General features: G+C 52.7%; 2 protein-coding genes across 2 annotated transcripts in view; both read left to right on the top strand.

The window, feature by feature from the left end:
* LOC131213450 (protein sevenless) overlaps positions 1–6,499 on the top strand; it is a 42,489-nt gene extending 35,990 nt beyond the window's left edge. Inside the window, exons 10-21 of the mRNA XM_058207491.1 lie at positions 23–927; positions 994–1,242; positions 2,495–2,717; positions 2,783–3,140; positions 3,258–3,606; positions 3,697–3,896; positions 4,005–4,112; positions 4,190–4,815; positions 4,904–5,061; positions 5,354–5,410; positions 5,751–5,807; positions 5,865–6,499. Of these exons, the coding sequence (XP_058063474.1) occupies positions 23–927; positions 994–1,242; positions 2,495–2,717; positions 2,783–3,140; positions 3,258–3,606; positions 3,697–3,896; positions 4,005–4,112; positions 4,190–4,815; positions 4,904–5,061; positions 5,354–5,410; positions 5,751–5,807; positions 5,865–6,499 (3,925 nt within the window). The remainder of the gene's footprint in view (positions 1–22; positions 928–993; positions 1,243–2,494; positions 2,718–2,782; positions 3,141–3,257; positions 3,607–3,696; positions 3,897–4,004; positions 4,113–4,189; positions 4,816–4,903; positions 5,062–5,353; positions 5,411–5,750; positions 5,808–5,864) is intronic.
* A 2,743-nt stretch (positions 6,500–9,242) lies between these two features.
* On the top strand, positions 9,243–11,789 carry LOC131213674 (protein peste-like). Its single transcript, XM_058207769.1, has 3 exons — positions 9,243–9,396; positions 9,647–9,815; positions 9,888–11,789. The coding sequence occupies exons 1-3, from the start codon at positions 9,283–9,285 to the stop codon at positions 11,108–11,110; spliced, it is 1,506 nt and encodes a 501-aa protein (XP_058063752.1). The 5' UTR covers positions 9,243–9,282; the 3' UTR covers positions 11,111–11,789.
* Positions 11,790–16,295: the final 4,506 nt, after the last annotated feature.

Genomic DNA, 16,295 nt, shown 5'->3' with positions numbered 1-16,295 from the left:
CCTCATACGCGGACCCGGTCAGCACCACGCTGTACGCATTCGATCTCAACCGGCTAGAGCCGACGAAGATGGAGCAAGCGAGGGGCACGGTCGTGACTGCCCAGCTGGTCCCGCTCGTCAGTAGCCTCGTGAGCGACCGGCCAATCGACTACCTGGTGGTGGAACCGGAACGCCGGACACTGCACGCCCTCATGAGCACCAGTCGGGCGGCGGGCGGCTTCAGTGTGCCCCTCGACGACCCCGATCTGACGGTGCGCCGTTACATGTGCAGCCACGGCCCGGTCCCGGAGTCGGCACGGGGCTGTACCGACTACTGGGCGCTCTTTCACCAGCACGAGCAGGAACCGGAGGACTTCGAGGAGATGCAAACGCTGACCGCGATCGATGGCCGGTACCTGTACCGGTTGGCGGCCACCCCCGGCTCGCCGCTGCTGTCCTGGGGACTGCGGACCGCCATGCAGACCCCGGCACGGACGGTGCACGTGCGGAAGGGTGGGTTCGCGGCGAAGCAGCTCGCCGAGGCGGTCACGTTCCTGCCGGCCCAGCAACACCAGGTGTACCCGCCGGCCCGCTGCCTGGTGCCCCGGGTCGATGGTGCCCACTACCGGCCGGAGCTGGAAGCGTTCACCGAGCATACGCTGCGGCTGCGCCTTCCGCTCCCGGAACCGCAACCGAACTGTACGATTCGGCCGCCCGGCGTTCGCTACCGGATCCGGTACGCCGCGCTGCCCGGCGGCGGCGGAGGCGGCCCCGTCTACTCGTCCACCACGCAGTACTCCTACGAACCGGTCGCCACGATCGGGGGCCTCCGCCCGTACACCCGCTACGCGTTCCACGTCACCCCGTACAGCTACTACCTGGGCCGGGCCCAGAAAGCGGCGGCGGCGGTGGCCAGTGCCGGCACTCCGGCACCATTTGCCGGCGACGGTGACGACATCGAGGGCGACGGGGACGACGGCGACGAGGACGAGTACTACGGCGGCGGCGGCGTAGGGGACGGAGACGAGGAGAAGGCGTGGCTGCGGCTCCTGGACGGCCCGTCGGCGGTGGCCACCGTCTTCTCGACGGCCGCCGGGGCCCCGTCGCGCCCGGCCTGGATCGAGGCGCTGCCCGTCAGCCCGACCGAGGCGATCGTCCGCTGGATGCCGCCCATCTACCTCAACAACGACCGCGTCTGGTACGAGCTCTACTGGCAGACGGAGACGGGCGAGCACAAGAACCGCCAGCAGCAGCGTGTCACCGGTGAGTGTCCTCCGAGAATTCGAGAGCGAGCGCGAAACCATCACTTTCAATTGGATGAACTTCTTTCGAGCTTTCAATTGGATGAACTTCTTTTGTCGAACGATCGACTTGTCACCGCATTATGAAACTCGAACGGATTGTCGTATTCGACAATCCGGCTTCTGTCAACTTTTTGCTGCGGAAAGAGCAGAGCTCTGTTAGGATGTCTTTGATTTTATCAATTAGTTTGTATTGTTTATGCTCCGCAGGGATAGGGCTAGGTAGGCCGAAAGGATACTGGTGGGTTTTGATCGAAGAATCGATTGATCATTTTCGATTGAAAGAAAAATCGATTGATCATTTTCGATTTTGGGCACACTACTTACCCTGGTGATAAAAAATTCAGTGGGTCGGATTTACATCGCAATATTTTGTGATGTATCGTTATAGTTTTAGTTTCTTTGCTATCACCGTCGCTATCGAAAACGTAATACGCGGAAATTATCTTAAAAGTTCAGAAACGTAAAAGCAAGAATCGTACGCCCATCTGAACTGCTATCTGTGTATGTGTAGCTGTGTGTGCAATGTTTACAAAAATGCACCAGAATGGCAGTTCGTACTCGAAGAGCTTGACAAGCTTTCACATTTAAGCTTTTTAGCACATTTTAGCACATTTAGCACTCGGAGCTTCTCGAATCGAAAAAACCGTGATACCGACCATCGAGTTCGACAAACGAGTACGAGAAGTTCACTCGAATCCGCCGTGCGAGTTCTGTAATAGGGGGGATTGTTTGATCTAGCAGGGTTGGCCATCGGCCCATCTATGGCCCGTAGGCCTGAGTTTGAGCAGCGCGAACTCTCAAGTCTAGTTGCAGTTGGTGCCGTTGTGTCAAAAGTTTTCATTCACTTGCAACAGGGGTGTAGTGTAGATGTAGATGATGTGTAGCGCAGGCATGGTAGATCTGTAGGGGTCTCGTTAGAATGTCTAGACTATAACGGGAGCTCTCGAACTCCCGAACCCAGTCTTGTTAGGGCACACTTTAGGGCACATCATTTTCATAAATACCAGATGGACTGTTGGACTTGGACGTAATTCTAGACGAGCACGAGTCCTTTCGGAAGCTCTGGTTAACACGCTTTTGCCCGATTTCTTCCGTCCGATGGTCCAATGCGTTGACTAGCTGTGGCTAATTCTAATTCACCTGGCGCGCAGAATTGCAAACTAATGATATCGATATCTGCCATCTTCTCGGATGGACTCGGACGCGCGCAGAGTACAACAAGGTCGAGCGCGGTCTACTGGCGATGAACTTGACGCGGTTGCAACCGAGTCAGCTGTACCGGGTGTGGATACGGGCGCACTCGACGCTGAACGCGTACAGCGAGAGCGAGTCGGTCGACATCCGGACGTTCCCGGAGCCGAGCGACATCGAGCTAATGGCCATCAACTCCACCGGGCTGCGCTTGTACTGGAAGGCCCCGCCCAACTGTGTACGGTAAGTCAACGCGCACTCTGCTCTCTCTCTCGCTCTCCAACTCACCACCACCACGATTGCTGCAGTTTCCAGCTGCAGTACTGCATCGCCGGGCAGCGCCACTGGATCACCATGTTCGACTCGGGGCCGGAGCCGCTCGACGCGGAGCGCCATTACTTGCCGGCGCGGTACGAGCTGGGGGCACTGCTGCCGAAGACGCCGTACCGGTTCGTGGCGCGCATCTACTACCCGGACCGGGACGCGCCGTACCTGTGGCCGCACGAGGACAGCCCCCTTAGCTTCGTGTGCGAGACGCTGGCCGACCGGCCGGGAGCCCCGGGCCGCCCCGTCGTCATGCAGCTGCACGCGGACCTGTACAAGGTGAGCTGGGAGATGGCCAAGGACAACGGCGCCCCGCTCGAGGAGTACGCTTTGGAGGCCCTGGTCCGCCAGCAGCCGCCTCCCCACCGCGACACCACCGTCCTCCGCCCGGTCAAGCTGTACGACACGTCGAGCGCAAACGTCACCATCAGCACCACGACGGAGCAGCAGGCTACTGAGGCGGTCAGCGGCAACGAAACGATGGCCCTAGTGACACCCCCCACCTATCCGGTGGCAACCACCACCTCCGCCGCCACCACCACCACCAGCGTGGGCGGTGAAGCAGGAGACTTCTGGTGTCTGGTGTACAACGGGACCGACACCTACTGGATCATCTCGGACCGGCAGACGCTCAACAGCAACCTGTTCCGGGTGCGGGCCCGCAACTCGTTCGGCTGGGGCCCGTACAGCAAGGAGAGCCGCCCGGTCAGCCACCCGATGTACGTGCGGCGGGCCGTCGGCTACGTGATGGTGTTCACCTGCATCCTCGCGATCGTCCTGCTCGCCGTCATCGTGGTCATCGTCTGCAGTAAGTGTGCCTCAGACACTCTCCTCAGAGCGGCCCCTCTAGCGCTCACCGGTTCGTCCTGGTGCGTTTTCGTTTTGTTCCTCCCCGCAGTCCTCCGCTTCGACGACAAGCGCAAGGCGTTTACGGGCGATGGCGTCACCGGGGGGTCGCGCCTGCCGGACGTGGAGCTGGCCAACCTGCGGGAGCTGCCTCGGCGGGGCAACTTCGTGCAAAGCGGCAACTTCCTGTACGGGCCGAGCGCGGTGCTGAACGCCGAGGTGTCGCTGTTGCCCCAGATCCGTAGCGATCAGGTAAGTCAGCCTCAGCCAGCCTGGCTGGCTGAGTGGCTGGGGAGGTGCCAGGAATTCTCTAATGCATCGCGCTTTATTCCCTAATCCACATGCACACGCACCAACCAGATCTACATGGCCAGCTCGTCACTGCTGGGTAGTGGCGCATTCGGTGAGGTCTACGAAGGTGTCGTGAAGGGGGTTGACGGCGAAGCCAAAACCAGGGTTGCCATCAAGGTGAGTGGGGTGCCGTCTCTCGGTGTGTGCTTGCGTACAGGTATTCATTGGAGCCTCTCTCTCTCTCTGTTTTGTAGACGCTGAAGAAGGGAGCGAACGAGCACGAGAAGCAAGAGTTCCTGCAGGAGGCGCAGCTGATGAGCAACTTCAAGCACAAGCACATCACGCGGCTGCTCGGTGTGTGTCTCGAGGCCGACACGCTGCTGATCATTATGGAGCTGATGCGGGGCGGCGACCTGCTAAGCTACCTGCGCCGCAGCCGCCCGATCCCGGGGCAGGCCGCGCGACTCACGATGCTCGACCTGGTGGCGATGTGCCAGGACGTGGCGGCCGGATGCCGCTACCTGGAGGAGATGCACTTCGTGCACCGGGACCTGGCATGCCGCAACTGCCTAGTGTCGTCGACCGTGCCGCGCGATCGCGTCGTGAAGATCGGCGACTTTGGGTTGGCGCGGGACATCTACAAGAACGACTACTACCGGAAGGAGGGCGAAGGGTTACTGCCGGTCCGCTGGATGTCGCCCGAGAGCCTGGTCGACGGCGTGTTCACCTCGCAGTCGGACATCTGGTCGTTCGGGGTGCTGCTGTGGGAGATCATGACCCTCGGCGAGCAGCCGTACCAGGCGAAGAATAACATCGAGGTGCTGAACCATGTGCGCGAGGGAGGCCACCTGGACCGGCCCAAAGTCTGCCCGGACGAGATGTAAGTCAGCCGAGATGAGTGCCCGATGGCAACATTAAATGGGCACAGACACACACAATCTTACATTGTTTATCCTTATCCCGGGCAGGTACGAGCTGATGCAGTGCTGTTGGCAGTTTTCGCCCGATGAGCGCCCGACGTTCCGCACTTGCGTGGAGATGCTGGAGCTTCTGCGGGAACATACGAGCGTCGACACGCAGATCGTTGCACGGTTCCCGTCGATGCTACTGCAGCCGGGCGGAGGAGGTAAGGAAGACGATGATGGCGATGCCCGATATGCTGCTGGTGCTGCGCTGTGTGCGGTGCCTGCGATCGGCGGCCGGATCGGAGGAGGTGGTACACCCCCACGTACCACCATCCTCTGGACGCATGATAACCACATCCTGCCCCCCACCCCACCTTCTTCCCTACCGTCCCGCAAAAAAAAACCAACGGCCAGAGCACTGCACGAACTTCGAACTTTACTGTATCTTCTTCTCTGTGTGTCACCACCAAATCAAGCAACGCAAGCATCTTCCATTCATATCTCTCGTTCCAGAGGCCGTTTCAAATCCTTCCTATTCGGTTGACGAAGTTTACGACCCTCTTACGCCAGGTAGTCACCATTTTTTTTTCACACCATACTCTGCACATCCATCTGCACCATTTACCTACCCGTACCTAAAGCACTGCGCCCTCTGGCCTGGCCTCCCGGTCCCCCCGAGTAGCTGCAGCAGCAACAGCAACAGGTGCGCCGGTGGTATATGGTGCGCATCACCCATCAAAGTCCCCGCTCATCCCTGGCACACCCCGCCCCCCACCACGTACTACCCCCCTACATGCAGCGCCGCTATGATCTGGTGCGCAAATGTCTAACCATTCTCTCCTCTTCTCTGACTCTTCGCATCCAATCTTCGCTCCTGCGTGTTCCGCACCTCTGTGCCTCTCGAGCGCAGAAATGCTACAGCAGCTCTACCGGGCGCGCGAGCAAGAGTTGGACGGCGGCGGCAGCAGTATTGCAACACCGCCGACCACCTCCAGCAGCAGTAGCAGTGCTGGTGGTGCATGTGCTGGTGCCGGTCCCGGTGCTACCGGAGGCATCAGTGCGGCGAACATTCCAAAGTATCTGGAGCTGCTACACGAGGACAGTGCCGGCAACTCGCACATCTCGAACCCATTCGTCAATCAGCACCCGCAGCAGCAGCAGCCGTACGCCGAAGACCTGTTGCCACTGGATCGCGGTGGTCGGATGATGCCGGTCACGCAGCTGCTGATGCTGATGAACAATGGCTACGAGATTCCGATCACCGATCACCTGTGCGACGCTGGTGGTGACGGAGGCGCCGACGAAGAAAGTGGTGCTCAGGCGATGGCGCGATCGGAAGTTTGCTCGAGCTCGAGCAAGGATCCGCTGCTGCCGGTAGTGGCGATGATGCCACCACCGACCCTGGCGGAGGGCCTGACGCCGCAGCAGCAGCACCACCAGCAGCGATTCGAGGTGGAGCTGCGCAAGCTGCGTTGTGGTGGGGTTGCAGTGTGTCATCCAGACTACGACCCGGAGCAGCGGCGTCCGGAGTTCGGCGCCAGTAGTAGTATTACCGATAGTACCGTGGGCGGTGGCGGCGGCGGCGGCGGCGGCGGCGATCCTATCGGCAGTTCGGTAGTGGCATGCGGTAGCGACCGGCCGTCATCGGCAGCGAAATAAGCGTCTCTCTATCTCTCTGACCCGGCCGCGGCGAGAAGGAGGAGAAGGAGAGCGACGGCTATCCAGCAGCAACAGCTACTACGCGTACTACACACCGACACACCCCCATTACCACCCAACGCCCATTTATCCTGCGTCATCTTCCGCGTTCCGCACTGATACTCGTATATACTCTGCGCGTGCGTATTTTTTGGGTTTTCACTTCCGGGAATGAAATCATTGGCCCGCGCGGCACGTGCACGGGGGGATCGCCGCGACGCGCAAAACGACAAGCATTTGTAGTTGTGTAAGGTTTTCGAATATTTTTGTAATTCTACTCCTCTGTAACATCGCTTTTCTTCGCTATCCGGAGAGAAGAGGCTATTGTAAGAAAGCTTATCCATGTCATGTCATATCGACCATGTAGTAGAAACTAAGGGCGTGTGTTCCCCGCAGTTGGGAGGATGAGAAAGGATTGGGGTTAAGGTTAACGATTAAGGAGTAGGGGTTAAGTAGGGGTTGAGTAGGCACTTAGTAGTATCACAATAGGACAGTAGGAATCGGACCACCGCAGCTCTCACAGGGTCGCGAAGAACGGGGTGGCAGGTACGCGAGTGTACTACTGAAACCTGCAACCCAATTAGACAACACGATTCGCATTAAGACTATTTACCTAAAGCTTACCGACAGGCACACACACACGCAATGCTACAGGCATCGCGCCCAGTAGAACGCTCGTCGAAAGCCGAAATCCTATACCAAAAACGACTTAAGCCGAGCACTTGGTGTCGCGCGTACTGGGTCGAAGGAAGCAGTTTCCCGCAGTGGCGATTGGGCCAGCAGCTGGTGCCCAGAGAATCGTGTGTGTCAAGCTTTTATCAATATTATTCTCTTGTACGTAATATTTGCCTTATTCTCTCTCTCTCTCTCTCTCTACCAAACGCCGCTCGAAGAACGAGCAATTGTGAATATATGTATGTGTGTGTGTATGTGTACTGCCAATAGTAGTAGGGATTCTTACAACACAGTCCAGGATAGATACAAGCACCGTCAACGACAGAGGAACTCTTCCCTAGTATCAGCCCGCAGATACATTTATCACCACTCCCCGCACTCAGCGCATGGCAGAGGGCCACCTACAAGACATGTCTCACTTGTTACTGTTACGCAACACACTACATTCAATATCTTAAAAGTGCGACTTAAAACGAGAAAAAAAACGACATATATTCGAACACTATTCTAATGCTCAGAAACGGTGTGGGTGGGAATGTATAAAAAAGCGATAGATAGATAGCGTTGTGGGACAAGAAGCTATAGGAATAGGAGTGATAAAGTGATGACCACCCGTAGCGCTTCCATCTTCTTTTCTGTCTTCCGCACACACTATGAGCAGGGCGGGGGGAGCACAGTAGTAGCATCATATGCTGTAGGCTTAAGCGCGGCGTGCGTACCCTTGCATTGCCACCATTGCACACATACAAGCGGTCCTTGTTTCCGTCAGAAATCCTGAATCATGTTTGACCACTCACACACTCTGTACCATGCGCAATAGTAACATGAACTCTGAACGCAGTAAGAACATGAAATAAAAGCGGATCACCTCTGTCCGAGTTGCTTATCATATATAATGTCTGGAGGTCTGTGTGTTTATCGTTTGATTTGCTTGCAGATAGTCGACGTCCTACTCTGGACTCTTAGAACGTAGGATCAAATTTACCATTAACACCACAATTTTGGGTATCACAAAACCGATAAGGCTCGTGAGAAGTACCGGTGACTCAATTGACGCCGCGAACCAACATTGAGCGATGCGGTTCGACGATCGGGGCATGGTCGGAGTACTTAATCGGAGTAGAGTTGATAGCGTAGTCGAATAGTGGCGGTAGCAGCGGGGATGAGTTGACAATCGCCTCGATCGCACTGCACCGATGTGGCGCGTCAAATAAGCTGCTGTTGGCTCTACAATCACCTGACCGCAGCGTAGTAACTAGCTGCAGCAAACAGCAGCAGCAGCAGCAGGTGGTGTACTTCCATGGCGTACGCTGCACCAAGGTTGTCCACTGTGCCTCTCTCTCCCTCTCTCTCTCTCTCTCGCGCGCGCGCGCGCATCCGTTACTTACGGTTTACTGGCTGGGTGTTTGCTGAGAGAGGCTTAGTTGTGGGCACTATTGGTTCCACTTTCGTGATCGTTTCATAACGATTTCGGCACCAACTTCTCGCTATTCTCACTACTCTAGAGCTCCGTGGGCACCATGGATCGTGAAATTTTGTTTAATAATATGCCAATTTCCGTTACTATTTGTCCACAGGTTAACGTGTCGCTAATGGATGCAATAGAGAACGACTTGCAGCAGTAGCGTAGCGTGTTCAATAGGTTCAGGGGCGCAGGTGCAACGCCATGCGATACCGTCGGCGTCCGGCGTCTTCTAGAAAGGGCTGTAAGGGTGTTCAGAACTGTTTACGTGCAGATACAATCTCTCACTTCCAACCGGAGGTTGGGCCCCCTTCTCTGGCTCTCTCTCTCTTTCTCTCTCTCTCTCTCTCTCTCTCTTTCTTTCTCTTTCTCTCTTTCTCTCTCTGGGCGAATGTTGTGCCGACTCACGCCAATGTATCGCCACGCACTCGATTGCACTTGCTCCACGGTGCCAAGGTATGTGTTTCAACCAAGCAGCATGGTTCAGTTTGTGGTTTGGTTCCTTTCCCGATCGGTCGTTGCAGTCGCAGCAGCACACTTAATCATCACTCAAGGCGCAAATACGAGGAGCTATTAGCGGCGCACGTCTGTATGAGCATTCAGCAGCATGCTCCGCTGTTGCCGCTGGTACTTGGTGGTCGGACTCGGCTTGGGAGTCGCGGCCACCGGGCTTATCTTTTTCCTCGCCTGGCGGGACATCTTCGACACACTCGTCAACGAGGTAAGTAATCGGCTTCGACGAACCTACACCACCCCCGGGGGGTCCCAGGGACGACAAGTAGTCGACACGCTTAAAGTTGCTCTGCGGACTAGAAAGACTGATGGAGATGGAGGCCTGTGGTTGATGAGGTGTGGTTTCGAGAGTGACATTCGAAAGCCACACAACAAAACAACAATCTACAAGACCTCTGGCAGAATCAGGTATCCCGGTTTCAGCTGTTTGAATGTTGTTTTGCTTTTTCCTTTTCCAGGAAAAGGCACTAGTACCAGGCACCGTATTTTACAAGGAATGGCGACGTCCAACGGTTCGGCCCCTGTGGAGCGTCTACATGTTCAACTGGACCAACGCGCCGGCTTATCTGAGCGACCCGCGCGCCTCGACCGCCACCTTCGAGGAGGTTGGCCCCTACACGTATGAAGGTACGACACGTGGTTGGAGTAGCGGCGCCCAACATGACCATATGCCTATCCCATATTCACCCTTTTCGGCAGAGCTCAGCGAGATGGTGGACGTGAAAGTGTTCCACGGAAACGGTACGATAGGCTACCGCAGACGTATCGCCTTTCGCCGGTGGCCCTCAACGCAAGCGACGATGGCGGCCACCCCCGAACCCAACATCACCACGGTGAACTTTGCCGCTGTGGGAGCCGCCTTTGCGGTGCGCCACCTGGACTACGGCGCGCAGCGCGAGTTGTCATTTCTGTTGCACAACCTACGGCAGCACCTAACGGTGGCCGGGCCGGCCGACCAGCTGCTGTTCACCGGGTACCACCCGGACCCACTGTTGGCCCGGTGGCGTGAACTGTTCTGCAGGCCACCGAACGCCTCGGACGCGGTGCTGTGCCAGCCCGAGCGGCTAGCGTACTTCCGGACGCTCAACAGCACGCGCAAATCGAGCCCGCTGTACTACTACCTGAACGTTGGTATCCGCGATCGCCGGTCGTACGGGGAGGTAAACCTGGAGCCATGCGCCCGCGGAGCGGACGATTGTGCCGGCTCGAAGGCACCCAGTGTCGGCGGTTTCACGGGTGACCTGTTCCCGTCGCGGATCGACCGCACCAAGCCGCTGGCGCTAGTGCTGGTGGACCTTTGCCAAAGACTGTCACTGGTGTACGACCGTGAGACGGTGGTTGCCGGTATCGTGGGCTACCGGTTCGTGTCCGCCTCGGGCCCGGGCCCGAGCCAGCCAACCTGGCCACCGCGCAACAATGGTTCGGGACCGTTCCACTACGGGATGGTGAACTCCTACGAATGCACTGGACTGCCACTGTTTGGTGATCCCGTCCGGTCAGACTCGACAGCCAATCGGAGCGCAGAGATCGTACTCGTCCTGGAGCCGATTACGGGCACCGTGCTCAAGTCGTCCATCAGCGTGCAGTTCCAGACCGTGTTGCGGCCGAACGCCCACATAGCGTTGTTTCAGGACCTTCCAGTGGTGAACGTGCCGCTGTTTCGGTTTACCCGGCACTACCAGCTACCGGAAGGGAGCACGCATCGGCTCAAGCGCCTGCTCCATCTGCTCGAGGTCGGTCACCAGGCTGCCATCTCGGGCTGCTGCCTGGGGGTGCTGCTGGTGGCGTTGGCAGTGATTTACAGCCTCTGCAAAGGCCGCTGCAATAGGCAGAAGCAGAAGCCCCAGGCGATCCCCAAGTCGAGCAGCGACTACACCATCATCGGCACGCAGTTGAGCAACAACGGAACCGGTGGCTGTTGACTGAACGAGCGACCAGTTGTTGTAGGTGAACAGAGTTGAGCTACTATTTGCAGAATCCAACCATACTCCAGATAATTTATGGTACTTGCGGATGTATGACGTACTTTTGTCCGTCATCGACCGACCCCATGTTTAGTTGTGTAACTCTAACTGCATGCCCGCTGTGTGCACATTTGGCTGTGAATCGTTACCCAAGTACATGAACACTGTGCATTCTGTCCAACAAATCTGCTAGGCGGTGGTGGCTGAGTGGTCCAAACGTTTTAAGGAGTTGAAGGGGAAGACGATGAATGTGACCAGCGCTCCCGGCGGCTTGTGACTACAAAAAGAAACTTGAATATTCAAAGAGTGGCCGAAATAATTCCAAAACAAACTTGGCGTTTATATATTACTGTCATTTCTCTGAACACGTGAATTTTAGTAGCAAAAAAAAAAACGGAGAGACATAAAGAAACCCGAGATGGGGTCATCCATTCAGACAACGCACCAATAACTATTTGGCCAAACAACAGGTCACAGTTACGGAACAGCCGCCCTATTCGTCAGACTTCGCACTCTTCGGCTTCTTCCCGGTCGCAAAGCTCAAATCCTGCTTGGAAGGTACCTATCAAGAGTCATTAGACGACGCAAAACAGAACGCGTCGCAGCTACCCAGCAGCCTGTCGGGAAATGATCTGTAGCACTGCTTTGCACAGTGGAAAATTCTCCTGGAGGCGGTGTAGGGCTGCGGAAGCAGTATACATTGAAGGAGAAAAGTGAAATAAAAAAAATGCGAACAAAAAGCTGTTACAATACTCTGGGAAATTCATTGCCACACCTCGCACGCTTGTGCATGCCATAGCTTTCTAAGCAGTCCGAAGCAGTCCCATGTGTCCCATTTTAAAGATTTCTTATTTTATACACGGCACCGGTTCAGACGAAAATTAATTCTATTAAGTTAATTCAGCAAACGTACAAAATTCAATCTTATATAAACTCAAACTTGAATGAACTATGAACTATTATTAAGATTAATTTTTCTGGTAAATTTTGAAGTGACATGCTAGATTGCATAATGACCTGAAAACTTTGTCATACATTTTACATTGGTATGGCCTTTCGCCGGTGTGAGTGTGGATATGATATTTCTTTAAGCTAGACAACAGTGAGTACTTTGCAGAGCAATGAGGACACTGATTCTATTGGTTCTTATTGTGGATTTTCGAATGTCTTGTCAGATTGCCTGATGAACTGAAGGCTTTGCCGCAGGCTTTACATTTGTATGGCCTTTCACCAGTGTGAGTGCGGATGTGTGTCAGTAGTCTATATAACAATGCGAATTTTGCAGTGCAATGAGGACACTTTTGCTTCTTATTGTGGATTTTCGAATGTTTTGCCAGAATGTCTGATGAACGGAAGGCTTTGTCGCAGTCGTTACATTTGTATGGCCTTTCACCAGTGTGAGTGCGGATGTGTATCTGTAGTCTATATAAAAATGCGAACTTTGCAGAGCAATGAGGACACTTTTGCTGCTTATTGTGGATTTCCGAATGATTTGCCAGATTGGCTGAACTATAGAAGGCTTTGTCACAGGCTGTACACTTGTGTGGCCTTTCGCCGGTGTGAGTGCGGATGTGAATCTTTAATTTGTTTAAAGCTGAATATGTTGCCGAACAATGAGGGCAGCGGTGTTTATAATTTTTGAAATTGCTTTTGCTATGGTCGTTTCGGGTTCTGGGACTCAAGACGTTTTGAGTTGATTTTGCTGCTGAATCATCGGCACATGTATTATTTGCCACGGTCACAGGGTGATTTTTTGGAATTTGAGAGTTCGATTCCAAAGGATTTGGTTTTTCGTTGTGGTGGCCATGATCCAGAAAGTCTTTTGTTGTTTGCAGCTGACTCTGCTCATCGGCCTCTTCGTACTCTGATTTGATTGGAATAGGATTTTCCTCTGCCTCGAATAAATCATCGGGTATGTTCCCACAACATTCATATGTACTATTTGCTTGATGAACAGTAAAACATTTCTGATTGAAGTGCAAATCCTTCGCTGCATCCGGTGAGGCAACCTCCGTTTTAATGGACAGTTCTGTTCCAACCGTTTGTTCGGCAGAGTGGTCAAGATGGTTTGGAGTAATAACTGATTCATTCTTCGTTGCGTACCATCGACATATTTTTGCGCTTCTGGAAAACAATTCGCTATCATACCTTTTAATCCTTATTTAAAACTAACTTACTCAACACCATCCTCTTTTTTGATGAACGCCGAAGACTCCATTTTTGATGCTATCGTTTACATAAGCGATTTTGTATAAGCACTTTGCACTTCGTCAAAATCTCTATAATCAAAGGAAAAAAAAAAAAAACTTTGCACTTCTTAGTTAAACAAATGTTGCTTCGATGTCCTGGTAGATTTTTGACAGCTCCTGGGCGCGAAATCCAAAAAGCCGCGAGCTTTCAATTAGTCGAAGCGGGCACAAAAACGTACCTGTCCGGCCACACGATGCGCAACGAAACGTTTTTGACATTTCAGATTAATGCTAAACTGTTGCGCTTCTGTCAAAACGTGTATGTGTCGGCCGACCGCAAAATCCGTTAAGGCCGGTCTACACGCTGCGATCTGTAATGCAATATCGCATGAAGTGACATCTCCGGAGACGTCATAAATGTCACTGCCGCGGGTGGAAATCTGAAGACTCGACATGCAATTTGTGAACAAATTTCAAAACAGGGTCAGTTTGTCGGTTGGACTTGTTGGAATGTTGGAATCAGCCATGGAAGCAACACTGTGTTAGTTTGCCTTACCATTGTGCTTTTCGGTTAAAACGCGAAAAAAGAACGTGCGAAGAGGTTACAGTGTCGAGGAAATTGCTTTTAAATGGCATCGTATGCCTCCGCCTTTTTATTCCGATCACTATATTTTTTATTTTTTAGTTGCCAAAGACATGGCAGACTTTCGTAAATTTTTATAAATTCAGTTACACACTTTCGCGAACGTTGACGAAGCGTCCAAAATATAAATAAGAGGCCAAAACAAAACATCAACAAGTCAACCGACAAACTGACCCTGTTTTGAAATTTGTTCACAAATTGCATGTCGAGTCTTCAGATTTCCACCCGCGGCAGTGACATTAATGACGTCTCCGGAGATGTCACTTCATGCGATATTGCATTGCAGATCGCAGCGTGTAGACCGGCCTTTAGATCGCCGGCAAATATTCAAATCTAGTATAGCAAAAGACCAGTAAATTCTTTTTTTATGTTTTATATATTTATTCATTTATTTTTAAAATACACAATTATTTAGTAAACCAACGACGAACGCACAATCGCCGGGTTTACAACATTATTGCTACATTACTGTTCTGTTTACAGTACAGTACAGTTCTGTTTCCGTATTGCATTGGCTCATCTGTTGTTACGCGTGTAGCTGTTATCCGTGACTTAGGTGTAATACTGGACGCGAAGCTGAAGCTTATCTTGTACTTCGAGAATATAATCAACCGTGCGTAGAGAATTTTCGGGTTTATTATTCGTATGAGTTCAGAGTGCGCGTACGCTTGTGTTGTATGGCATCAACACCATAATTGCAGGATTGATCGAATTGAGACTATACAGTGCAAGTTCGCCAGGATAGCCGTTCTTAGACTTGGTACGCAGCTGATCGACTACCTAATTATAAAACGCGGTATGAAGAAACGGTTTGCGCTCCGTCGGTACACTCAGCTCGTTGATTTCGCTCTTCGTCTTCCGTACCGCCAGCATTGACATATTCGTTGAAACTCGAAAATATGCCACATTCGTCGAAACGTCGTTCCTTAAACTTCGATTTTTCGTGCACTGGCGGACGTTGGTTCCGATTTTCCGCCTTCAAAGACTCCGTTCCGCGTTTAATTGCCGGTGTTTACAAAAGGGAAAGATCACAATGTTAGAATGATAACACAACCTTGCTTTTACTAATCATACCCGTGAAAGATCTTGCGTAGCATTCTATGATCACCAATCGTTCCCTGGCAGTTGCTGTTGCAGTCGATCCTCATTCAATTCCAGCACTCGTCTAAACTGCAACGAAACGGATGCCCATTCCACAAAATACCTAGCCTTGCACACGAAACTAATTTCTTTACACCTTACCTACCTTGACAATGTTTGAAACAACTCGAAGCATGTCGCCGTGTACCAAGTGCTCGTTCCCGAACCAAATGAACGGGCGAGGATCAAGGTATGCCGTCCTTAAGGATGTTGGAACGGGTACAGTCCCAGGTAGTGCTTGTTCTGATGTTTATCGGGGTGTGTATGTATCTACCAGCAGCGGGGTTAATACAGGTACGCTTGACGGCGTTGTTACTAGTTATTGTACTGCTGATGGACCAAATCCGAAGCCAAAATAAAACAAGGGATCAATGGGTGCACAAAAGTAGAATTGTTAAAACGTTTTACGCATAACACGGAACATCCTCGAAACCAACGAACTATACACTGACCCGCCGCCCCTACTGCGTATAATGAGTGACAGTGTGCGCAAAAGCGAAAACCCAAATGTGTGATCGTTTCCCCGTTTCCCCGATCCTCTCCACGCTTTCAAAAACCTTTTCCTTTGGCGATAAAACACTCCGCTTCGTTTAATTTTGTTAACATAATTCACTTTTGGCAAAACAACGAACAAAAAAGCCAGCTGGTATTTCTCGACAATGTTAACTTCGGACTTCGAAGCGAAAATTGTCACGAATGTAAACAAGTCGGAGCTGTCACTGTATTTGCTATAAAATAAGCTTTCTCAGAACGATGAGTGTGTGCGTTTGACGGACGGCGTTTCGTCAGCTGAGTGACGACAACCGTCCGTTTTGGTGTCAGCGCGCCGACAGCGCTGCACAAACCATACAAACTAATTGATAAAATCAAAGACATCCTAACAGAACGGCTGCAAAAAGTTGACAGAAGCCGGATTGTCGAATACGACTATCCGTTCGAGTTTCATAATCCTGTGAGTAGTTGATCGTTTGACAAAAAAAGTTCATCCAGTCGAAAGCTCTCGAACAGGTGCCAAAAAATAGCAAAATGAAGTCGAATGACCGTTCGAGTTCTCGATTCGAGTTTCATAATAGGGCTCTAAGTCCCTCTATACAAGTCCCGTCGATGGCGATTGCGAAATGCGATTTTTACTGTGGTGCCAGACCAAGCGCAAATCGGACCGTGAAAACGC

Source organism: Anopheles bellator, chromosome X (assembly GCF_943735745.2).
Source record: "Anopheles bellator chromosome X, idAnoBellAS_SP24_06.2, whole genome shotgun sequence".
Taxonomy (NCBI): domain Eukaryota; kingdom Metazoa; phylum Arthropoda; class Insecta; order Diptera; family Culicidae; genus Anopheles; species Anopheles bellator.
The sequence above is the reverse complement of the archived record's forward strand: the minus strand, read 5'-3'. Positions and strand labels throughout refer to the sequence as shown.